Source organism: Ceratotherium simum, chromosome 1, assembly GCF_057802395.1.
Source record: "Ceratotherium simum simum isolate JZ-2026a chromosome 1, ASM5780239v1, whole genome shotgun sequence".
Lineage (NCBI taxonomy): Eukaryota > Metazoa > Chordata > Mammalia > Perissodactyla > Rhinocerotidae > Ceratotherium > Ceratotherium simum.
This window is the reverse complement of record NC_141900.1, coordinates 53361072-53387280: the sequence shown is the minus strand read 5'-3', so window position 1 is coordinate 53387280 and position 26209 is coordinate 53361072. Positions and strand designations below refer to the sequence as shown.

Genomic DNA, 26209 nt, shown 5'->3' with positions numbered 1-26209 from the left:
TTATCCTTGGGACTTTCACCATTACTTTTTGTAGGATCACTAATGCATTTCTAGGTTTGCTTGTTGGTGTTAATCCAGGATCTGAGCATTTTTCAATAGAATGCTAACACGTATTTCAGGATATCTAGTCCAGCATCCTATCAGAAGTAGAGGACCTACAGAGAGTATTTATGTAGTTTTCTATTTAAATATGTGAACTAGGGCCGGCCCCGTGGCCTAGCGGTTAAGTGCACATGCTCCGCTACTGGCGGCCCGGATTCGGAACCACAGGTGCCCAGCAATGCACCGCTTCTCCGGCCATGGTGAGGCCGCGTCCCACATACAGCAACTAGAAGGATGTGCAGCTATGACATACAACTATCTACTGGGGCTTTGGGGGAAAAGAAAGAGGAGGACTGGCAATAGATGTTAGCTCAGAGCCAGTCTTCCTCAGCAAAAGGAGGATTAGCATGGATGTTAGCTCAGGGCTGATCTTCCTCACAAAAATAAATAAATAAATAAAACTATTTAAAAAAAAAAATATGTGAACTACTTTGAGTTTGGTTTCTCTGCCGACTTGTATATGTGTGCTTACAGGAAATACACATATATATTTATTTATTTTGTAGGAGGAAAAATGTTAACCAGTGAAAGAGGACGTCTTTGGTCAGGAGGAATTTCACAAAGTAGGTCTGAAGGAAATTTGCTTGACATGGAAGCCCAAAAATCCTCAAAAACTTGCAATCTTACAGGTACAAGAATTTATAACTATTGCAATGTTTTTCATTTATTACCAGGAACTTTTGGAGAACTACCTCTGAAAGGTGCTACAGAAGATTGAAAGAATTATAAAATCTCAACATTATCACAGAAATACACTATCATTAAAAAGACGAACAAAATAAAATAGCACAGCCAAATAGATTATATGAATATTATGAGGAGGCAAAAACTCATTACTAAATAAGTGGTATATGCAGTAAATATAATGAATTCTGGGGTTAAAGAGATCTCTAGAGGTTCGAGTGGGCTAAGAAATCTTCATGGAGCATAAAAGAATTGAATTGATCTTCAGAATCAATTTCAGAAGAAAAGTTTTAAGAGAGTTGGATGCAACTGGATTGAAGAAATTTGTGGAAATAAGAAATGTAGCTTTTATTTTTCAAAATGCATCTTTTAATTTTTAATATATGTCACAAAACTCATTTCAATCAAGATATAGTTCTATATATAAAACTAAAAAGTCCGATAGTTTACTTGAATTTGCTTTTCTATTTTGGCTTTGATTTTCTCTAGAGCAGCACCACTTTCACAAAGTCGACAGAATCATTGCCAATATTTATTGAGAAATGACCAAGTATGAATTGCTTTAAACATAGGAAAAATTGACTTCAATATTTGCGGGATATATAGAAATTCCTTATGGTTGATATGTGAATATTTTCATGTGTTGCTGATTCTTAAAATACTCACTCTCCAAAGTAGTAACATGATTTCATTTCATAGTGTAAGGCTGTTCTTTGTCATTTTAAACTTGAAAAAGCTCAATGAATTTCTTCAAGTAGTAAATCTAATGATGGTCTATTTTTTCAGTGTTCATCTTCAAGAAATGTTTATTTTTCATGAAAAAAATGTCAACGTTATTAAAATTTATCAATACAAAGTTATCAGAAAATAATCTAGGTACAGTACAGTAAGAAGTACTGTATTGTCTAACTTGGCATATTGTTCTTTAAAAATTATTTTAGCTATTGAGATATATTTGATATTTTTCACATATAGAATATTACCAGAAAAGAAAAATATTAAATGAACAATCTAGATATAATGAGACCAACTATTCAGTGTTTAGAAAAATCTGGATAATTGACTGAATTTATTCTGTTTGTTCAAAGATTTTCTTTTGTGAAAATGAAATATAAAACAACAAGGCATAAGTATATGTAGTCTGGGTCATTTTTAAGGAAATGTGTTAAGCTGGTAATTATCTAAATTGTTAAACACATATTTGTTTATAAATCATGACATCTTAAGATAAAACAATATTACATATGGTCAAAATAAACTGGTAGAACAATTTCCCTTTCCTCACAAAATGAAAATTTGACAAAATATAACATTAATTTTGTAGTAGCTATTAGACTGGAGACCAAAAAGCAAAATAAAAAGTCTTGAATTTTTAAGTTATAATAAAAATTAATCTGGGTTATATCTCAGAATGCCACTTCATCTTTGTTTTGCTGTGTTTTTGTTTAAATAACAAGAATGTCTAAACTCATATTTGCTTCTCAATTGGCCAGATGCTTTCGTACTTCATGGCAATGATGCTTCCAAAGCTACGAATCCATTCTGGAATGAACTATCTGCTTCTAACCCATTTTTGGATGACATAACTCAGCTAAGAAATAACGGGAAGAGAGAGAATATTTCCATCTTGAAGGAAGATCCTTTTCTTTTTTTTAGAGAAATAGAAAATGGAAATTCTTTTGATTCCTCCGGTGATGAACTTGATGTGCATCAATTGCTTAGGCAGTCTTCCTCAAGGAAATCTGGAAGATCTAAAAGTGTTTCAGAACTTTTGGACATTTTAGATGACACAGCATATACTCATCAGAATATACAGAACTCTGACCAGATCCTAGAACAAGACTTAGAATGGCTTCAAAATGATCGGGAGGCTTATAAAATGGCTTGGTTAAGTCAACGCCAGCTGGCCCGTTCCTGCCTGGATTTGAGTACAATTAATCAGAGTCCCGGGTGGGCTCAAACACAAGTTGCAGAGACCATGCTAGTTTGTAAATTAAACCATCAAGGAGGGTCAGTACAATTACCTGAATCAGATATCACTGTTCATGTGCCCCAAGGCCATGTAGCTGTGGGAGAATTCCAAGAGGTATCTTTAAGGGCTTTTATTGATCCTCCACAAATGCTTAACCATGATCTTTCATGCACTGTAAGCCCACTGTTGGAAATCATGTTAGGCAACCTTAACACAATGGAAGCTATTTTGCTGGAGATGAAAATAGGGGCTGAAGTGAGAAAGGATCCTTTCAGCCAAGTCATGACAGAAATAGTGTGTTTACACAGCCGGGGTAAAGAAGGCCCTTTCAAAGTGTTAAACAACTGCTACGTTTATAAAGACACCATCCAAGTCAAACTAGTAGACTTGAGTCAGGTGATGTATCTAGTGATTGCTGCGCAAGCTAAAGCTACTGAGTCACCAGATGCCACCGTTTGGGATCATATCCACAAAACCACCTCAATTGGAATTTATGGGCCCAAATATATCCATCCCAGTTTCACTGCTATTTTCACAGTTTGTGGACACAGTTATATGCCAGGAAAGCTTACAATCTGTGATATGAAGAAGGGTGGAAAAAACACATCTCCAGTTGTGTTTCACCTCTGGGGGAAGCATTCTTTCGTTCTTGACAAGCCACAAGATTTAAGGATTTCTGTTTTTTCACGTGATCCTGATTTTGAAGTAAAGGCAGAAGGAGAAAGGAAAGAAATTAAACAAAAGCAGTTGCAAGCAGGTGAAGTAGTTCATCAACAATTTTTATTTTCCTTAGTTGACTCCAGAGAAATACACTTGTTTGTTTTCCGTGTTCAGGTGGAGCCTCCCAATGGTAGAACAGTTACACAGTTCTTTATCACTACACCTGATCCAGCCCCAAACCTAAAAAGGCTCTCAAATCTGCCAGGTGATTTGCAGAAGGAAAAGGAAATCAAGTCTGCTCCTTTATTACCAACAGTGCATGTTAAATATCCCACATTTCAAGACAAAAAATTAAACTTTACCAACTATGGGGTAAGCCTGAAGACAGTGCTAAGACAAAGCAAGATTGACTACTTACTTGAATATTTCAAAGGGGACACAGTAGCTCTTCTTGGAGAGGGTAAGATAAAAGCCATTGGGCAGTCCAAAGTGAAAGAATGGTATGTGGGAATCCTGAGAGGTAAGATTGGACTTATACATTGCAAAAATGTCAAGGTGATTGCAAAGGAAAAAGTAATGTCTATGTCAGATAGTGTCTTCACAACCTGGAATCTTATCGAGCAAATTGCCCTGCCCTTTAAAAAACTGACTTACATGTATTCAGTTGTATTGACCTTGGTGTCAGAAAAAGTTTATGACTGGAAAGTTTTAGCTGGTGCCCTGGGCTACTCACATCTGGCACTGGAAGATTTTGATGGAGTACAAGCAGACACAGAATCAGAAAAAGTTTCTTATGTTGTGAAGAAGTTAAAGGAAGATTGCCATGCAGATAGAAATACCAGGAAGTTTCTTTATGACCTTATTGTGGTGAGTATTGCTTGATCACAGTAATTTATTTACTATAGAGAACTTTATTAACTTGGCAATATCTATAACCAAACATATGAGAGAAGTTAAAAACATCTCAGCAGTCTCAAATAAATTGAAGTCATTTTGCAGCAAATATAGAGCTTGTCGTACAAGATTATATAAATGATTTCTTAGATTTGGGATTCAATTGTGATTTTCCCAGAAACTAGGCCCCTGAGGATCATCTTTTGAAGGAAGATTAAAGATTTTGTTTGTACTAGAGCATAACAGTTAAGAGATCTCTTCTCTTCCTCTCTTAAATAGTGGGATAGCTCTTAAAGTATCAGAGAAGCTCCAATAACATGAAAGTAAATAAAAGCAAACTGAAACAAAACTAACTAACTTGGCCATTGCCGTAGGTCCACTTTTTAACGTTTTATTTTAAACGTGTCAGTGTCCTTTACTTTAGCAATTTAATATTCTTCTTCTGTATGCAATGCATCACAACTCCAAAAATGATGTTACTAATTCTCTTGTTAATCCTCATATTTTAATAGGACTCTTAGGATCATTTTTTTTCAAGATAGTATTCACTCCAGTGTAAGGTTCAGTGAGAGTTATAAAGAAGATGAGGAACTGTTTTACCTTTAAAGTGGAAATTCAGTATTTCATAAAAGTAAAAAAAAAAAAAAATCAAGAGCATATTTCTTCTAAAAGTGGCTAAAATGTGAATGTATAAATAATAATAATAATAAATAAAATAAAATAGTAATATAAAACATTTCCTCTCCTTCAATTATTTTTATGATTCTACAGTGATATTGACAGGGGTTAAATTTTAAAAGTCCCTATATCCAGTTATTAAGTGGATAGTTTTATGACGGTGTGCTACACTCTCACTTAATCTGGGCCATTTGGTCATGGGCTGATGCACCTGGTTGAAGCTACACATGCATTTTGCAGAAGCACATTACCCCTCATAGCTCATGATCAGCATGGACCCATGAAGGTTTGAATTGAAAATTGCTTTCTTGTTTCTCTTAGTGTCAAAAAAATGGTTATATTGGCCAAATGGTCTGAATATTTAAGCCTGCTCATCCCTGCACTATGTTGGTGTGTATGATAATTAATTGAGTGGCTTTGGTGACTAACTAGCCAGTGCTGGCGGAGAGCTCATTCAAGGGAGTAGTTCCTAAAAACTCGTATTGTGCCTCAGTGGAGGCCTCAGGATTTCTGAATGCAAGGGACTTGGACCTGGTTATCTGACCAGAAGACGGTGGAGCATGGAGTATAGAGGCCCTCTCTTGAAATTTTATTTGCATAGTAAGTATACATTTTTCTTGGATTGTACATTAATTTGGGGTAGCTGGAAGGGAGCTGATAAAGATTGTAGGTTCTAAACACCTCATTCATCTCTAGACATTGAGACTGGCTGTCTTTATATACTTAACACGTGACACTATCTAAAGCACTTTAGCATCTGATTCAACTTTGATAATGATTATAGGCAGCTAGATAGGGTGTATTACTACTGTATCCATTTTAAAAATCATTAAATAGAGATTTTTGTAATTTGTCTATAAAGTCCTATACTTTGTGGAGCTGGATTTTTAAACAGGTTTTATAACTCCAAGTGCAGATTTCTTTTCCTTAAAACAAGAAACTGGAATAAACATTGCTAGACCCACTCCGCAGTTTACTAAAAGCACCTTCAGGGGTCTGCTGGCTCAGTACTGCTTCTCCCTGAGGTCATATCTCCTCATCATACATTTATGGATTAATATAGTCTACATATAAAAACCGTGGGTAGTCCTTCTAATTCTTCCATAGGAATGAACACTCTGTGGACTTTGATAGTTGCCTTACTTGGTCATTCATTTTTTCTTATTGTTTCATAATGATAAATAAAGCTTTTAAGTGCCATTAAATGATAAGGGCTACCAAACATGTTTATTTGCTTATTTGAACAGAGAAGAGATATAGATAGATCCAATCCCATAATATTAAAATATATTCAAGGTGAAAGAGAAACTCGTAGACTTGTTTGAAATGTGCATGGTGATTGACAAAGCTCAGATGCTTAATTAAGGAAGAAAGGGTTTAATGGTTTTCCATTTTGCATTGTTGAAGACTAAGCATTTTATCTTTAATAAGTGGTTTATATCTAGCACAATTACACTGGTGGTGAAGGGAGAGAGTTAAATTTTTTTAAGTCATAAGTATCAATAGCTTTGTTCCAAGTTGTAGGAGTGTCTCATTTTCATGGAATAGGCTTGATTCTGGGAAGTTTTAAATCCATTTTGATGAAACATAGATAAATGTTTACTAGCACCAGTGTGCTCGCTCACTCTTTAGAGAAATCCTGTAGCCAATTGTCTGGTGAGGAGAGGAATTATTTTTTCTAGAATGAATAATCATCCCTGGGTTGATGAATTATAGACTGCTAGAACCTCAGGGTATCTTTGGAAGTGTCTAGTTCAACTTCCTCTTTTTTCAATTAAGGATATTAAGAAATGTATTAGCTAAGTGGTTTACCCAAGGCCCGATAATTAGTCACTGTATTAGTCCTAAATCTCGCTTAATTTTGGTCTAGTTGTGTCTACTGTACTTTGCTGGTTGGATTTACTTAAAAGTAAATCATCTTTTTGAATTTTAGAAAACTCAAATATATGTGTGGTGAAAAAGAGGATGCCAGTTTCTAGAATATGACATGAAAAATTTATAGGAAAAAGTTCAATTAGTTGCTTTTAATTATGACATGTAATTGTTGCTGCAGGCTCTCCTGAAGATGGATTGCCAAGGGTTAGTAGCACATCTCATCCAAGAGGCTGCTATTCTGACTTCAGCTGTTAAGCTTGGAAAAGGCTGGAGGGAGCTAGCTGAAAAATTAGCGCGACTCACAAAGCAACAAATGGAGGCATATGAAATTCCTCACCGAGGAAAAGCTGGAGATGTTGCAGTTGGGGTAAGATTTCTGTTTGTCTAATTAAATAGTGAAAAATTGCAGACCAAATAAATCAAATGTAATCTAGCCTGTACCGCATACATGGATTAATTGAACGAATGTCCTAGAGGATCCACTAACTGAAGTCATTGCACCTATAACCATCGATATTAGCTGAAATATACACACATCACTTTTTAAAGGCGTCAAGAACCTGTAAAATGTATTGATATTTCTCTTATTGGATTGCATATTAATATGGCCTTTGATGAAACGAATTGACCAAATTGGACAGCTAGCCAGTTAGCAGGCAGGGCTCTAAGAACTTGAGGCAGAGAACAGGTAAACTTTGAAGGGAGGAGATGGGACCAAATCAGGACAAGGAAAGAGCATATAATAATAGCTATTTATCAGCCTCAGGCATAGACTTAGTCATTTGTGTTAAATAATGTTTGATGACAAGAAGCATTAACAGAGTGGATGGTGTAGGGTCACTGGTAATAAGAGATAGAGATATCTAAGAGCTTCATTATCTCCTTCACAATTTTACATACAATAAGAACTAGAGACATCAAATACAGAATGACAGCACTTAGTACAAAGTAAATATTTACCATGAAAATATTGTTTTTATAAATATAAAAACCAATGTATACTATTAGGCATGTTAGATAAATATTTTCTCTATTCACTATAAAGAAATGTGAGTCAATTTTTATTAACTTAAATAAAAATATTCCAGTGATAAGCCCATATAAAATGTTCTGTATCTTTCTCTTATGTGAGTGAAAGCATTTGCAAGATATTTCAGTTAAGGAAAGAATATCTCTCTGATTGGATGAATACTTGGTAGGAGGCAGAAGCTATGTTCTCCACTTCCTTTTTGGGCATAGAGATGGATATTAATTTCTTGAGAAAATTTTCTTACTTCGAAGCGGCTATGCCAGCTGGGTGAGCAGGGCAAGACAATCTTTCCATGAAGAGTCAAGAGTCAAATCAAGTCAGCTGAATCCCAGCAGCTACAATGGAAGTCTCTGCAGGTCAGCTTCTGGGTTTCTGGAGCCTGGCTCTCCAGCAAGGACTCCTCTAAACAAGATTCTTTAGCCAGGAGCAGCCAAGACATATTTCCCCCTTAAATAGACTATGTTTATCTCCATACACTAAGAAAGGTATTACAATCTACAAATCAGTTTTTGCTGAATGAGCTAAAAGATGAGAAACTTTTAAGAAGGAAAAAAAGAACAATATTATGAGGGATGTATTATTCTGATATTTCAGTTAATTGATTAAAAAGTTGTCTGTGGGGCCGGCCTGGTGGCACAAGCCGTTAAGTGTGCATGCTCCGCTGTGGCAGCTCAGGGTTCGCCGGTTCGGATCCCAGGCGCGCACTGATGCACTGCTTGTCGAGCCATGCTGTGGTGGCGTCCCATATAAAGTAGAGGAAGATGGGCACGGATGTTAGCTCAGGGCCAGTCTTCCTTAGGAAAAAAAAAAAGAGGAGGATTGGCATCAGATGTTAGCTCAGGGCTGATCTTCCTCACACACACACAAAAAAGTTGTCTAATTGAGATACCACTCTCTGTTAGAATGGCCAAAATCCAGAACACTGAGAACACCAAAAGCTGTTAGGATGTGGAGCAATAAGAACCCTCTTTCATTGCTGGTGGGAATGCAAAATGGTGCAGCCACTTTGGAAGGCACTTTGGCTGTTTCTTATAAACGAGACATACTCTCAGCATACAATCCATCAGTTGCAGTCCTTGGTATTTACCTAAAAGAGTCGAAAACTTATGTCCACATCAAAACCTACACATGTAAGTTTATAGCAACTTTATTCATAAATGCCAAAACTTGGAAGCAACCAAGATGTTTTTTAGTAGGTGACTGGTAAACTGTGGTTCATCCAGACAGTGGAATATTATTCAGTGATAAAAATAAAGGAGCTACCCAGCCATGAAAAGACATGGAGGAACTTTAAATGCATATTACTAAGTGAAAGAAGCCAATCTGAAAAGGCTACACACTGTGTGATTCCAATGATATGACATTCTGGAAAAGGCCAAACTCTGGAGACAGTGAAAAGATCAGTGGTAGCCAGGAGTTGGGAGGGACTGATGAGTAGGCAGAGCACAGAGGATTTTTAGGGCAGTGAAACTACTCGATATGATACTATAATGATGGATACGAGTCATTATACATTTGTCCAAACCCACGGAATGTCTAACACTAAGATAGACCCCTAAGGTAAACTTGGACTTTGGGTCATTATGATGTGTCAATGTGGATTCATCAGTTGTAACAATTGCACCTCTCTGGTGGAGGATGTTGTTAATGAGGGAGGCTATGCTTATGAGGGGGCAGGGAATATATGGGGCAGGGAAATCTCTGTACCTTTCCCTCAATTTTACTGTGAATCTAAAACTGCTCTAAAAACAAATACTAAAAAAAAAGTCTTCTAATTGAAAGCAGGACATTTTTTTCTTAATAAGAATCTATAAAAAGGTTTTGTTGAGAGTTATTTATCAGAGAGTTATTTGTTCTCTCAGCTTCGTTAAGCATCTGACTTCTCTTTAATTGTGGTTGTTTATAGTTTGTCTTCCCCCAAATCTTGGTGGAGGCCAAAAAACAGCCTACTTTTCCATTATTTACTTTTGCACAGTCCAAATCACAGAAGACTAAGTCTACGCCTGAGGTTGATAAATACTCAGAAGCAGAAAGGAAAGCCCTTAGGTGTCTTTCTAGGGACTTCCGTGCAATTTATAGTGATTAATGCTAACAGTCATCACTCTGATCCATGTTATTAAATGCTTAGAAAATAATCCGTGGTATATTGACCTAAAGCCATTCCAAATAATCTATAGGAGTCTTATTCTGTTAGGCACTTAAACTAAAAGTTAAATGTATGCTAATTTCCATGCTCTGAAAAAAAAATTGCTGTGCAATTTTTTTCTCTTAGGAAGGAGATGATTCTTAAATATGGTCAATTTACAAATCAAATAGTTGATTTCAAAACACACTGCTATTAGTTTTGGGTAGGAGGTGCAGAGGGAGGGAACTGGAATTGGGGCAGGGAGATAACCAGGTCTGTGGTTCCTGTCTGCTTTTGTTTCCTTTATCTCACTTCCTCAGAGGGCACACATTCCCAAAATTTCCCTCTCTGTGTGCCAATGCCTACAGTTGGGATCTTGCACTCACTTTCCTTCCTTTTCAACTTCTCTCTCTTCCTTTTGTTCTATTTTTATTGTTATCTAAAAGACACTTATCTAGCACTTACTCTGTGCCAGGCATTGTTTCATGAGTGTTACAAAAATTCTTTATTTAATCTTAATTTAAACTTCTGGGTCAGACACTAATATTATCTAAGATATAGAGAGTCTAAGTAACTTGCTTAAACATGCCTAGCTAGAAAGTCATGGAATCAGTTTTGAGCACGGGCCTTTAACTTCGAGGTCTTGTCCTTTAACCGTTACACTCTGCCCACCCGCTCCAAATCCAATATGGTGGCTGAGTGGCAGAGGCAGAGGTGTGGTCGGAACTGGGGGTTTACGCAACTCATTTCACTTTTTCTTTTTCTTTTGTTGAAGCCATTTTATGATACTACCAAAATTTGCCTTCACAGCTTCATCAAACCTCAAGCTAATTAAAGAATGAAGATTATTAATAGTGTGTATTTCAGATTTTTCTTGAGTACTTTTGGCCATTTCTTATTCTTTCGTTAAGGTGAAAAAAAAGTCTCTTTCTGGAGACTTCTGAGAATGCCACTTTTTAAATTAACCATCTCCCTAAGTTAAATTTCAAGAAATGTCACTCAACTTTTCTAATGACATTGCAATTCCTATATGAAAGTAAAACTAAAATACTTGGAATCTGATTTTAAGCAAAATATGTTTTTCAGAGTATTTCTTTTGGAAAAAAAATACACATATACTTTACAGAGATGTTTAACTATGCCAAGGTTTTCCTGTGAAGGTGAGTGAAAATTTATTGAAGTTTTTCTGAAGATAGATAGAGCTTTAATTAAAAAAATAGAATCAACAAAATATTAGAAAAATAAACCCTTAAAAAAAACCAGTTGGATTTTACAAGGGGAAATGCTGGGGATTTCAGGGCTAAGATATTCACAGGCCTAAATTGAATATTCTTTACTTAGCCTTCTAGGGATTATTACCATATATGACAATAATTTCCCTAGCAACTCTCTCCCATCGGCCCCCTGCCTAACAATAAAGAGTATACTCTTTCCATCTTATTCAGTAAGGACGCTAAAGTTTCTTTCCCCTTTTAAATTACCTTCTAAAATGCCTGCTGTTCTCCCCCTCAACCATGGGCACAAATAGGCCTGTTGAGGCTGATTTCTTATCCAACCTGCCAGAAGGGCCACCCTCCCTATGGAAACCCAGTGAAGTCAACAATCCTAATTGTAATATTTTTCCATCTCAGAAGCCACTCACTTCTAGAGAGTTATAACTGGCAAGGTATGTTTATGAGTCTTTTTGTAGTCAACACTCAATCAGTGAAACTCTAATTCTCTGTTTTATCTTCTAGCCACGATCTTTGTCTCTCCTCATTTTTGACTGGCAGCTGTAGTGTTCAGAGCACTTCATTTAAGTCTAGATTAAAAGTGGGAAAGTAGGTATTCCTCAAACAGCTGATTTTATTTTATTTTATAAGTGAATGAAAATACTGTATGGAAATCTTCATACTTGTTTAGTGTCTTTCCTCTGTATACTTACTCTCTGTATTTAAGTCATCTGTATATTTAACACATTTTCTGGGACTACCACTTCTCAGCATTGGAACATCAAGAACTACAAAAAACATGAACAGAATGAAAAGTATAACGTTTTCTCTCTAAAGCCAAATTTTGTTTGGCATGGGAATTGGGATAAACTGTTAATATCTGAATTGTTATATTTTAAAGTTTATGATTAGATGATGAAATAAGTAAAAATAACTAATAATGAGAATACTAGTTGTTGCAATTTGTTGCATGTTTACTGCATGTCAGCTAATCATTATGAGCATTTTCTTTACAATATCTCATTTATTTCAACAAACTTTGTGAGGCAGCAATTATAACCATCTGCTTTTTACAGATATGCAAACTGAGAGTGAATGCATTTGTGTAATTTACCCAGAATTACATGGTTATTAAGTGACAAAACTGGGATTCAAATCCAGGTTTGTTTCACACACAGTCCTATCCACTGCACTTTACGGATGAGAAGTCTTTTCAGAATTAACTAAATAAAAAATGGTCAAAGTGGGCAGGAGCTGTCAGAGGACACATCCACGTCCTGAAGGATGGGTAGCATTTGAATAATTGGAGAAGACTAGAAGGAGAGTTCAGTGCTTCTGGATAGCAATGACTTCTAGAGACCACTGAGGAGAATATGTGGGCTGGAGAGGAGAGTTCGTCTTAGTAGTTATTGGGAGATATGGTCAGATATATATATTTGGGAGTTGATAGAGGAGAGTCTTGAATGCCTGCCAGAGCACATAGGTTAAGATTCCTGGTCTGGATTCCTGTTCCTGCTCCACCATCTCTTAGCCCTAAAACCTTCCGTAAGTTTTCTAAGAATCACTTTTTTTGTTTTTTGTTTTTTTTTTTGTAAAATGAGATGAATAATATTATCTTACTCATTGGATGTTTGGAGGATTAAATGAGATAATATATGTGAAATATGTGGGGCAATGCTTTGCGTATTTTAATAGCTAAATACATATTATCTATTATTTTGACTAAGAGGAAGAGGTGAATTTGACAACTGTGTGACAGTGAGTAATTTTGGAAAAGGGAATAAAGTACAGGAATTTTTGAGTACTATGGCTGAGAGTGACTATAGAAAGACTATAGGTAAAGGAAAAGTCAGCAAAGATTTCAAGGCTTCTCTTCTGAGAAACTGGCAGAATGGTAATGCATGGAAAAAAATAAGAGAGAAATCTTGGCTGATCAGCTCTTTCTAACTTGTTTAACAACATTAATTTTCCTTGGAAATATCTCTTGCAAAAGGTAAAAGGAATGTTCTTTAACTCTTATGGTTTTCTGGCTCACACAGAACTCCTGGATTCCTGTTACAGGGATGTGGCATTGTCCAGTTCTGTGTCTGGGCCTGGCTCAGTTCTAGCCTTGGTACTTAAATATATGGTTTGTTGTTCTTTTATAGTAAGAAATATATTTGGAATTTCTTAACAAAGGGAAAAGTATTAAATAGAAATTCATCTACCAGTGGTAAAGTGTATAGAATAATTTCTCAAATCATCATTGTTTGTACTAGAGATTTGGCACAGTGACATAATATTTAGATTATCATAGTCTACTTTGTACAATGCTATTATGCTTGTTGCTACATTCTTTAATTCCAAAAACATACTCCATTTTTTGAAATGACGGAATAAAGAAAAAAGACATCCCACTGAAATGCTGGGGTAACACCTTGTATTCCTATGATCTTTGGTTTAATTCTACAGTCTATGTCTCATTACCACACTGAAAATCAAATAGAAATAATAATTATATAAGGTTAAATATTATAAAGATATTTTAAAATGCATTTAGAGACTCTAATATTTGATTTAGATTTTCTTTATCAAGGTTTGTTATTAGGGAGCATAAACAACAACGAATTTCAGAAAACCAAAGTCTAGCTAATTATAAGACTTAAATCAGCATTTATTAAAACATTTTAATATTGAAATAAATTCGTGGCAATACTTTAATGAAATGGCCCTGGATTTATAGCTAGGTGACCTGGATTCTTTTCCTAACTAGGAATTGGTGAGAACTGCTTGCCGGCAGGTTTTCCTAAGATGTTGGACTGTTTTGAGCAGATGCACTAGCAAGGAATGGGTCCTCTTCCTCTGGCTCATGATTAACCCCTGAAGTTCCAAGTGGTTATTCCTAGAATAAAAAGAGCTGGATATCCCCAAAGAGGCTTTTTCAAAGGATCTTAGGTCAAGTTTTAACCAAGTACCATCTCCTTTCTGAGGAAATAGGGACCTCCTGACATGATAGCCTCCCTTCTTTTCTGCAGGTAACGGCAACATTATCTTCAACAGTGTTTATGTACTCACCAATTACAGGTGACGGACGGCCCACCTGGGTATTGTAAGTGATGTACTGAAGATAGAATACATGTAATAATCATAAGGCAAATTTGCCTTAATACTTCTTCAGCTAATTGTACTTAAAATGAAACATTTCTCCTATAGTTTTATGAGGAAAGTAGGTGGATTATTAATCCTTTAGTGTGGCAAAATGTAATTATCCAAAGGTAGTTAAAACTAATTGCATTCTTTATGCTATTCATATTTTATGAGCTAAAAAAAGATATAGAATGCTATGCTCAAATTTGAATTGCTTTTATTCATTTTGCATTTCATTATCTAGTGCATTATCTAATGAGTCTCATTGGCTTCTGGGAATAAGCACTGTAAATTTAGAAAACTTTATTTTTTTTATTCTCTATTCTTGTTTTGTTTCTTTTGGCATCCCACTTATTACTTTTTCATCTCTCCTTTACCTTTTTTTTTGGTCCTCGAATACCTGGAAGATAAACCAAAGACATAGTCCTTCCTCACAAATGCTGGGACTTTGAAAACTGCTCAAGTTTGATAGATTAAATGCCTACTGATGCTGCCGCCCTTTATATAAAGAGATCAAAGCACATAGATGAGAAATGAACAACTCGCTGCGTTTATCAGCCTCATGCTTCCTATTCAAAGATGAACCCATAACACCATGAAGTTAACCTTAAAAACATCTAAGAGTAGAGGGGTAAGAATGATGCCTGTGTGTCAGATATTTGTGATAGAGATGAGAAGGCTCAGATAATTTGTTTTGTGTTTAAGAATAATTCAACAAAAACAAACCCTTTCCTTTCGATTTGTCAAAGCATTAGTGCAGAATTTCTGCATATCTTCCCTTAAATCATAACATTGAGCAAGAGCAGAAGAATTATTTTTAAACCACTAAATAGATATAAGATAACAGAAACCTGGAAAAGATCTTGGCAGTCCACAACTCATTTCCAGCTTTTGGAGGATTTAACTTAGGTCATCCTGGAAAGAAAACTGTTTATTCTATTCATTTTATTCTTTCAGATATTTCCAGAGAAAATGACTTCATTTTCTCTTTAATTTATTACAAATTTTAGAATCCTTTGTGACCTTAATGTGAACGTATCTTGGGGCATAATTTCATAAAGTCTATAGTTTATTAACATATGCAAGTTAGCTCTTGTGTCTTTGCCTTTATCTCCACTTGCTGAGCAAGAAAACTAGAATGGCACAAAGTAATAAGAAATGCAGGAGAAATAAAGTGTAAGTATTTAAGGACTTGAGTCCAAATGTCGTATGTCTATACCACAAAGGACAACAAACAACTGATTAGACTATTTATTGCATTGATGAGAGCTGGACTTTTGTCAGGCTTTCTTAAGGCAAATCTCAATATAGAAAAAGTTATATTTATCATACCTGGCAGAAATTTGCTTCCTAAGGGAAAACATAATTCTTGAAATTTAATATTTTTCATTAGTGTATCAAGTACTTAACTATATTTGCTTTTGATAACATTTCTTCTCAATTTTTCTTAATACTTGCCCCCTTAACTATATACCTCAACTCCATAATGATGTTAATATTTGTCTGTGTTTATGTTTCTGCCTAAAGGAAGTTAACCTTCCTTCTTAAGTGATTTATATATGCTACTTCATTAATCCTCAGCAACCCTAAATTCTCCATTTGGCTAAATTAGGCTTCAAACCAAACTCTCCTTTCAATTGTAGAATATTACATTTTATAGATTTTTTTCCCTTTAAAAATACGATTATTTCCCACTGCTTCTCCATCTAACTTTGTCTCTCTTCCTTTAACTTTCAAATTCCAAATGTGACCCATTTGTTCTGTGGCTTCCAGTTCCTTGGCACCTGCTCACACTTGCAGTCTGCCATCTACCACTCTCTTGAAACTGTCTTCTCCAAGGTCATCAAAGTCCTGCTAATTGCCAAAATCCTAGATTTTCTCAGTTTTCCTTCATATTTACATATTATTTCATGTTAGAGGTAGCAGAGGAAGAGGAGGTAGCAGAAAAGAGGTATCCCCAGTGAGTGGCATGCTGGCAGATGTTTAACAGCTAGCTCTTCAAGGAAGAAAAAGCTCTAATTTGTAGCTTTTGCCAATTTCCATGGTGTAAAAACTCCCAACGTGGATGACCCCCCAAAGCGATGTCACTGAACATGGAGTTGGGCGGCTATGTGAACAATAGGCTCTGGGGAGCTGGTGTGAGCCAACTCAAGCAAACCTCTGAGTGGCCTTTTGGGGATGCTGTTAGTCCTTGACTTTTGCAATGTGAAACACCCTGCTTCATTTTCTATTACTCTGACAAAGCTTCTCTCCATCCTTTTATTGCTTCTATTTCTTACTTGTGGTCCCTAATTGTAGACTTAATTGAGGGTTAAGTTTTTCATCCCTTTGTTTTCTTCCTTGGCATTTTCCTCTACTCTCATGATTTTCACTATCTCTTTAGCATGAGTGATGCTAAACTCTTGACTGCTCCCTGGAGGTCATGTCTCTATTCCAATATCTTATTGGAGATAAGAGATACCCGCTCCTTTACTGTACACTCAGTAGGGCTAAAACTAAACTCTTTGTCTTTTCCTCACCCAAAAGTACCCACTTTCCTTCATATCCTATTAAAAAGTATTAAATGCAAACTATATGCCAGACACTTCACGAGGTGCTTTGGACATAGACATGGAAATTATTATCCATATTTTATAGATTAAAAAGTTCAAAGCTCAGATACTTTGATTAATTTACTCAAATTGGCCCATCCAATAGGCAGTGGAACTCAGATGTGAACCCAGGACTCTGACACCAAAGTCCAACTTTCTTTCTATTACACCGTAGTGCCTCTCAGCTAATAGAACTGTCATTTCTTTTCTTACACTGAATTAAAATATGCAAGTAATTTTTGAGTTTTTGTTAACCACTATTAATTACCAAATCCTGTCTGTTCATACATTGGGCCAGTGTTTGTGCACGTATCTTTATCCTTCTCCCTTTTAAACTTCTAAAAGCAGGAGCCATGCTATGTTCATCATTTTATTCCTTTCTATAACAAAATTTCTTGTAGTAGTAGCTACTCAATAAATCTTGATTCAAAAATGAAATAATTAATTAATGAACAAGAATATTTTCGTTGTATTTGAGCTACAATAGTGTTTCTCTGTCATCTGTGTTGAGAGCTGCCAATGATGTCATATATAGCAGATCAAATTTTGCATTGAAGGAATATGCAGGTTTAGTTTGCTGCAAAGAGGAACAAAAATGGGGTGCAAGTTATGCTCATATTTTAGTACAGATCATGAAGTTTACCACTGCCCTAGTGTCTCAGCCCAAAGCTATTGTGCCCATTTCCAGGCAGCTTATGGTTTAGACTCCAGAGACTCTCCAGTGAGTTTAAGGAAATATCCCTCCTTGCATTTCTGACTAATTCAGAGCACTCCTGGGAAGTCTTTTTACACTTTCAGGAGACTTAATTAGGGTCCAGGACTCAACAATCTATCCAAATTTGTCTGAATTCCAAGAGCTGGCCGTATGGTTCTGGTATCAGTACAAATTGCCAAATCTGAGGGGGCTATATGACTCTCTCGTAAGTGAGTGGATAAACCTATCACTGGACTGCTTCTGAAGCTGTGGTTTCCAATTCCTGCATCACCTTGGTGTGCTTCCTGCTTCCCACAGCACTGAGGGGCTGCTTCACGATTGAGTATGCCTCAGGGCTTTCCTATACAGAGCAATCCAGCGGGCTGCAGGCAGGTATGCAAGGCAGAGCTTTTCTAGCCAGGAAAGTTAGTGGGGCCATTTTGGCTATCTCTATGAAGATGCTTTGAATCTGCAAAGTAATGCACAACCTGAAAATTACCTGTTTGCGATTCTTAAGAGATATCTGTGTTCTGTGATATTATGCCATCATCTTGGTACTAAAATGCTCTCAGTTGCTGTTTATGGTAAAATATCTTTAAATACATCTTTTTTATCAGACTCAATCTCTAAAGGACTTATAATAAAGTCTTAGAAGCCTTTAGCTGTAAACACCATTGTTTTAAACAATATATGACAAGTTGAAAAATAATGTACTAGCTAGCTGAGCATCAGAGAATTTTAAATGAATGCAACATGAAATACAGATCTCAAAGCTTTTACAGAGGACTAGGATATACCCACTACAGAATAATCTACATGTTTAGTGCTTCTTTGCCTCTGAACAGCGACAGGCAAGATTGAGCCTGGCAAAAAGGTTCTATTAATATGCCTCAGCTCATCTTCCATTGCCGAGCAATTAGTGGCAAACTGCACTTTGGGAGGTTTGGTTTCAGTGTGAGTATTCAAAAAAAATCCATGAGAGAACACCTCATTCACAGCCTATCAGTGACAGGAGATACAATTCTTTATAAATTAGGTTGGTGAGGGTAAAGCTTATATACAAAAATCTGGGATGATTTCTGTTACTGCATCATGACCATCTTGATATGGTATAACTTTGATTCTTATTTTCCATTCAATACCTTGCAGAATCCTGCTTTATCAAGAGAGGTAAAGATATGAGTGTTCATGGCTCCCCAGGAATGCCAATTTGGACAGATAACGTCAAATTACCTTTTGAACCTGATGATTAGCCTTTTATGTAGATTGAATTGAAACATAATGGAACTTCTTAAGTCTTGCATTCTTTTAACTTCAATTGTAGAATATATGAGGATATCAGAGGAGGGTGAAAAATTATATCCCAAGGCCCTACTTCATGTGATCTTACCATTAATGGAGGCTGTATTTTAGGAGGGCAACTCTGCATAATATTTAGCTCACAGTCTGTGTTCCTGCATTTTGCAAGCGATAACATCACAAATGAATTAGTTTAGTGAACTCAAGTAAAGAACAAGTAATAAAGTTTGTATTCCAAATATTCCAATTATAAGTGCTGGGTTAATTTTGTTGTTTTCCTAGAGAAAATTCATTTTAAGTTCGGTGTGTGTCTATGTGTGTGTATGTGTTCTACAATTTGTCTTATTTGGTCAGCCTTTGTCTCTATTCTCTCTGAGCCTGGTTGCCTTGGTTACCATTACATACAGGCTTGTATGTGAAGTTCCTCTTTGACGTACATTTATTTCTATGGAAACAACGATATCATTGGTATGGGAAGGTGCTTAGGGAAAGCATAATGAAGTATTGAATATTGATCTTTCTTTTGGTCATAAAATGTATCATTAATTTATTTTTTAATTAGAGAACTATTATTTTGCTTTCCTTTTACTTAATCATGTCAAAGGAAATCACGCTTTCCTTTGACTTAACATTTTTCTTTATTTATAGATTTGCTCAAATAAAATGACTTAAAGCATTAAATATACCGTGTACCTCCTTCTTGTGATATGTGGTGTCATAAAGCTCACCAGGGATACATATAACAATAAAAGAGTTATTACTTTAACCTTAAAAGTCTCTCAGAGAGTGAAAAGTCTATCTCAATAACATTACTTATCAAAAAATTGTGCAAGGAATTTTATATTCATATCAAGGCAATGAGCAATGTATCAATGATGGATCAAGATTTTTAAAAAGGCCCTACTTGTAGTCATTATTTTTAAAATCTCTAGGTTTAGAAACACAGGGATATAGCAAGGACCTGACAGTTATTAAAACATGTTTTCTGTAGCATTAAATAAGTCCATGTGTAATTGGTATTCCATTTTCTTTTAAGTCTCAAGAGGCTTTTAACCTTTTTTTTAAAGCATCTATTTTTCTGTTTTACTTCCGCACTACTCCAGTCTACTTTTTTTTCCTTTACAGATGATGTGGAAACCTGCCTATGATTTTCTCTATACTTGGGGTGCTCACTACGGAAACAGCTACAGAGACGTGTTACAAGACCTTCAATCAGCTTTGGACAGAATGAAAAACCCTGTGACCAAACAATGGCGAGACTTGACTGGAGCTTTAATACTAGTAAATTCTTTAGAGGTTTTGAGAGGAACTGCATTCTCTACTTCTGAGGAAGTATAGAAATGAAGGGCATGTTTTTTGGAGAAGGAAGAATGGTAGGGGAATGGTGTGTGTGTGTGTGTGTGAAAGATAAAGAATCTCAGAAAAGCATTACTTATTTTTTTCATGTTTGAAAAAATATTTTTTCCTGGTGAAAGCACAACCTAACACAAAATCTGAGGATGGGTTTTATAATCAAACCTGTATTTTTGTATGTTTCAAATGCAAATGTTAGGCTGCTTTGTTGTTGAGAAAGTAAAGAAAAACCTTTTCTCCCTTTCAAAGTTACTTTTAATTTCTTTAAGTTAAAACGAATGACTGTTAGCATAATTACATCACACAGATACCCAGATAAACTTGAGGCTTTCAATGTCAACACTGGAGTTTCACCAGGAGGCAGGTAGTGAGAGATGAGAAGCAAACACATCCTCTGTGGCCAGGCACAGGGCTACAGGCTTTCTACACCTGATCTCCCTTATTTCTCAGTGGAGTTTGCAAGTATCATTCCCATTTTTCATGTGAAGAAACTAAGGACTGGAGAGGACACTCAGAACTATAAAGCCAGTGTGAAGTAGGTTTTCTGTCTGCAAAACCTGGTTCTGTTTTTTTAATAAACCAGAGCACATAGCAAAATAGCAAAAAAATAAAAATGCATATTAAAACTTGTAGAGAAATGGTAGCTATTTCATTTTAGTTGGAGCTCGCTGCTCTTTTCCATCATCTCTTGAAAGACTGCCAGAAGGAAAATATGATTTATCATCAGAAATCTATTGTCTGCATCCACAGACTAGAATTTTCAATACCTTCCTCCAGCATCTTGAGACCTAGCTAGTCCTGCCTATCTTGGACTTTTTCTTCAGGATCATAGGCAGAGTAGTTCTTTAACTCTCAGGGATTTTTTAATATCAAGGATTATTTTTTAAAAACCTGATTTATCACTGTTGAGTGCAGCAGTCTTAACCACCAAAAACACTGATATCCATGTGTGTACATGTCCCGTGCACATGGAAACGTGTGTGTGTGGGGGAGTGTGGGTGTATGTACCAGAGTGTTTCGTAAAGCTTTTGGAAGACAAAGACGACATAGGAATTTGGGCCAGTATAAATGCTAACTGCTGGCAGAGCTCACAAAGAGGTGGTCTGTGCCTACTCATATGTTCAATCCTCTGGCCACCTGCCAGGGTTTATGTGTTTTCGACAGTCATCCATTTATTGTCATTCAGGCGACAGATGGAGTGTGTGTACCTACTCTGTGGCAGGCACATAGATGTTTGAGATTAGCAATGGGAAAAAATAGCATAATCCCTGACTTCAGTCGTAGAGACAGACAATAATAAAATATTACACAATTAAATGTAAAATGGCATCTGTAATAACAGCTGGAATGGAGAGGCTGGGATGCCAAGAGATATAAATATAGGGGGCCATTATATGAATCAGGGGGAACAGGTAAGTTTTCTCTGGGAAAGAAACGATGATGAGCCTGAACGAGGATCAGGCATTGCTTCTGGTGTCAGGAGGGAGGAATAGGCAGTTCCGCAATGCACTGAAGCCTTCAGACAGGTGGGGAGCTCGGAGGTGCAGGGAGCCTGAGCGAAGGGCATGAAAGGGTGAAGGAAGGACATACACACCCTCGAAGGGAATGTGGATGAACTGAATAAGGAGTTTGTTTAGGAATCCTGAATTAAACATATCCATTTGGCTAAAAAGTAAAAGCAGAATCTTTTTAGAGCTTTTAATACACCCACCCTTGGGTATTTGGTATGCTGGCAAAGGTAATTTGAATTAGGGTTTAAGAACAATCTTTAAGACTTTCAATATTTATATTTGATGATAAGAGAACACAGCCTGCCCAAGGAGTTATGTACACACATTCAAGGACAGAATTTATTTTAGTTGAAAATAAATTCAGGGAGAGGAAAACAAAAACAATTTGTAAGTTTAGGACACAATCATTTTTAGTGGTGATTTTGCTTTCTTTAGACATTCTTAGAATCTTATTAACATGTCAGCAAACCAGAGAACTTCGGGAAGGGATAGTAAGGAATTAATAACTGGGTTTTTCCAGGCTCCAAGATCTGAGAAGACAGAGATCTTGTTAGCTGATTTGGGTAGGAAGATTAAATAAATCACTTCAGGTTTTCACGGCATCATGTGTTGTGATTGTGGTTGGGAAATTTAAGAAGAGTTTAAAAAATGAAAAACATGATCTCTGTAATTTAAGGACAAAACAATGGTTTAAATATTAATACACACAAAGACATTTTATAATCTTGTAACGTATCCTTCCAGAGGCATTTTAAACCCATGTCCAAACATTCTGTTCTTATAAATATATTCTAATATTTTTGTAAATCATTTCTGCTTTTCTGAATTTTATATTTCTCTTGCTATAATGGATTTTCATAATCAGAAAAGATTAACTCAGTAATCATGAATTGCCTTTAATATTTGGTAGCAAATCAAGGGAATTAATAAGGCACTTAAATCCCATCCTTGACATCATTAAAAGCATCAAAAGCCATGAATCTAAAACTTCTTGAAGCATTTCGGAAGTGGAAAAGGCATAACAGTTCTTTCAGTTCCTCAGGCTTTTCCTGTAATGATGCATTGGGATGAGATTCTAGTTCAGTGCTCAGCATGCAATGTAACAGTTTTTCTAGGGAAGCCACAGATCCTCTACTTCCTTCTGTTAAAGCCTTGAAATGAAGGCCAATTAAGGAGCTGCCTGCAATAGTAGGTCATTAACTGTTCACACCAATGATGGATGTAGCACACTTTCTTGTCCTGTAGTGTAGAAAATACTATATGAAGTTTTGAACTTGGGGATGACTAGGTTACTGGAAGGAGCAGAATGCACTACATCAATGGATGGCCGTTGGTCTCAGAAATGTCACTGCCAGTAAACAGCTTTGAATACTTGATATGAAGATACAATAGATAAAATACATTCAAAATCATACAATGCTGTAATTGGAAGTTTCAAAGCTTGAATTTTCCTATTGTGCTACTGTAAATTATATTTTCTGTGATTCTTTTAATGTCTAAGGAATATTTGAGACAATATAAAGGAAAAGGAGAATAATGAAACGTTATGTCACTGGAGGCTTTTCTAATTAAAGTAGATCTTTTTTCTTCTTATATACGCATAATTCTTCCCCCCTTCTATGTGAAGTTTCCTACCATGTGCTGCTGTATAGCTTCGTGAGTGAAGCTCCAAAGATCATATGTTGCCGTTATGCTAGGTGGAGTTAACCCAAAGACATTCTTTAGAATAAAATAATTATTGAAAGTTGGTTTCTTGATTGCATATTTACTAATCCACAACACAAAATAAAAAGTGACTATGTATGTACAGGAAACTCGAATTTGTACATATCCAGCATCTGATGTGTATCGATATTCAGCATCAAGATTTCACTAAATGTTGTAGAAATTTGTGGCTTTTGCATGTATATTTTACACTGATTTCTATTTATGTATATCTAGGTTTATGTAATCCAGAAAGTTTTAAACCTAATAACTTTGCAATTCTGAATAATAGTGTCAGTTTATATATGAGAGAGTGGGGATGCAGAGATTAACACTGGATAATTAGTAATGCCAAAGGAGAAAATTCCAGAGCAAGCTCTGCTATTGTAGTACTGAGTACAACATGAATGGCTTCCTCTGCAAGACACTAGTCCAGGAGCTGAGAGCCGTGGCTTCTAATCTTTGCCTATTACTTTCTAAGAGACTTTTGACCTGCCACTCAGCCTCCCTGGGCTTCAGTTTTCTCATCCATAAAACGAGGGCCTTGAACTGGTTTACCTCTAAAGTTCCTCTTAGGTTTAAATGTCTAAAAATGTATGAGTAGGATATTTTATGTATTTTGTATATTTCTTTTGTTATAAGGAAAGAGAATGTGAACTAAGACTAATAATTTGAAAAGAGTTATCTACATTAAGATAAAGACATATCGTGCATACATAAGCACACTAAGCATTTATAGATATTATCTCATTTATTATTCATATAAGCTAGTGAAATTGGTTATGCAATATGTACCGTTTTGATTAGTTGAAAACCACCAACTATTCAAAACAAACTAGAATATGGTGTATGAGTACTGAGTTAGAAGATCAGCAATGATTTTTACCAGGAGCTCCCCAAAGCGCACTGCTGAACAGGCTCCAGGCTCATTGCAAAGGCCTTATACTGGGCAATCTCTACTGCAGAAGTTCTCCAACTTCACCAGCAGCAGAATCAGCTGGAGGGCTTGTTAGAATACAGCCTGCTGGGCCCCACCCCCAGAATTTCTGATTCAGCAGGTCTGGGGTGAATTAGAATTTGCATTTCTAAGTTTCCGGGTGATGCAGATGCTGCTGGTCCACGGACGCCACTTTGAGAAACATTACATTATGGTTTCCTTCATCTCTGTAGAAATAAAAGAATCATTGTTGAACCAGAAAAACTTACTTTTAGATAAATAAATTTTTATGTTATTCCATCAGAGAAACAGGTTTTAAATTGTAAAAAGTCCTAAAATCATGTTATATAATAGCTCCATTTATTTATTTATTTATGTGAAGTGAACTTTTTTGTAATGAATTAATAAAAGCCTGAAAAATAATAATTTTGATTGTGAAGCCAATTAAAATAAGATCTCTGCATCTCCTTTGAAATGTAAACACATTTGAATAAAAATAGGTTAATAATTTAAGACATTTATTCAGTGTGTTAAGATGATTTTGCAAAATATATGCAATGATGCACTTGGTTCTGTGAAATATCTTTGGAGAAAACCTTGTTTTTATTTGGCCTGTAACTTGTTAAATTTCTTGTTGAATTTTCCCCATTGAAAAAAATGTTTTAATGTGATCAATACAACTATCTGTACACCTCACTTTCATTGTAGGGTTACAAAGTGATTACAGGCACTTGGTAATAAGGTAGCCAGATGTTCTCTTTCCAATGAGTAGTTCCTCATTTACAGGGATGGTGACTCGGACAAGGAGGGTGAGCTGAACAACCTCACTTTGACATTAGTATAGCATATCCCATCCTCTGCCATAATTTCCTTTTTAATTGTTCTTCTGTGGGTGACTAGGAGGATCTATGACTTCCTTTTTTCTGTTCTTAGAGATATTTGAGACTGTCCGTTTGTGCCTGGAAGCAGATTTTGAATGTTCCTAATATTTAAGTTCACACTTGAACCCTTGGAATGTACTGAGACATTTAACATATTCATATGAATATGATTGGTAGTTGAAAATCAAAACTTAGTCATGATGAAATTACTGATTCTACTTAAACTGGTTCTACCAAGCGCAGTCTTTTAGGCAGATTTTGGGATCAGCGAGTTTGGTGTAATGTTGACCTTACACATATCAGGTTAAATGGCATAATAGAATTAGCTACCATGCTCCTCCTTAGTATAGTAGAAAAATCAATTCTACCAGAGGAAAATACACTCTATTATTACTCCCAGGAAATACATACTCAATGCTCATCCAGTCCCCTTACATCATGGTGAAAAGTAAGGAAAGTGTGAAGGAAAGACAGGAAAGAGCTTGATTATGGTCTAATGGAGGGAGACTATTCAGGGACAATGGAAACTTCGTCTTCCTCTCTTTGTGCTGGTCTTTTTAAAAATGGAAAATATCTTTCGTCCTCTCCTTATCTGATCAATAATAATATACAAAATGACTGTTGCTTGGTTTTCTCCAGGATGGATTTAATGCTACTTAAGACTGCCTTTTAAAACAACTAAGAAATTTCAGCTAGAGCAAACACAGCAGCCCTATGTTAAGACTGTCGTTGAGCAGTCTTTCAGGAGCTGGTGTCAGAAAACCTCTTTTAACCTGGCTTAAGCACAAAGAATTTATTGCCTCTCACAACTGAAAACTCCAGGCATTCCAGGATCCAGGGTTTGAAGGGTATGATCAAATTGCTTGTTTGTCTTTCCCTCTT

At 36.0% G+C, this 26209-nt stretch overlaps 1 protein-coding gene across 7 annotated transcripts in view; it reads left to right on the top strand.

The window, feature by feature from the left end:
• MACC1 (MET transcriptional regulator MACC1) overlaps window positions 1-23552 on the top strand; it is a 69925-nt gene extending 46373 nt beyond the window's left edge. For 2 of the 7 annotated variants that reach the window (XM_087428565.1, XM_087428574.1), the window contains exons 2-5: window positions 609-731; window positions 2280-4285; window positions 7044-7232; window positions 20067-23552. In XM_087428565.1, coding sequence (XP_087284691.1) covers window positions 617-731; window positions 2280-4285; window positions 7044-7232; window positions 20067-20279 — 2523 coding nt within the window. In that variant the 5' untranslated portion in view covers window positions 609-616 and the 3' untranslated portion in view covers window positions 20280-23552. Of the gene's footprint in view, window positions 1-608; window positions 732-776; window positions 804-2279; window positions 4286-5311; window positions 5591-7043; window positions 7233-11106; window positions 11181-11756; window positions 14989-20066 lie in introns of those variants that run through there. The other 5 variants (XR_015551545.1, XR_015551544.1, XM_087428539.1 and 2 more) reach the window with 5 other exon arrangements.
• The last annotated feature ends 2657 nt before the right edge of the window (window positions 23553-26209 follow it).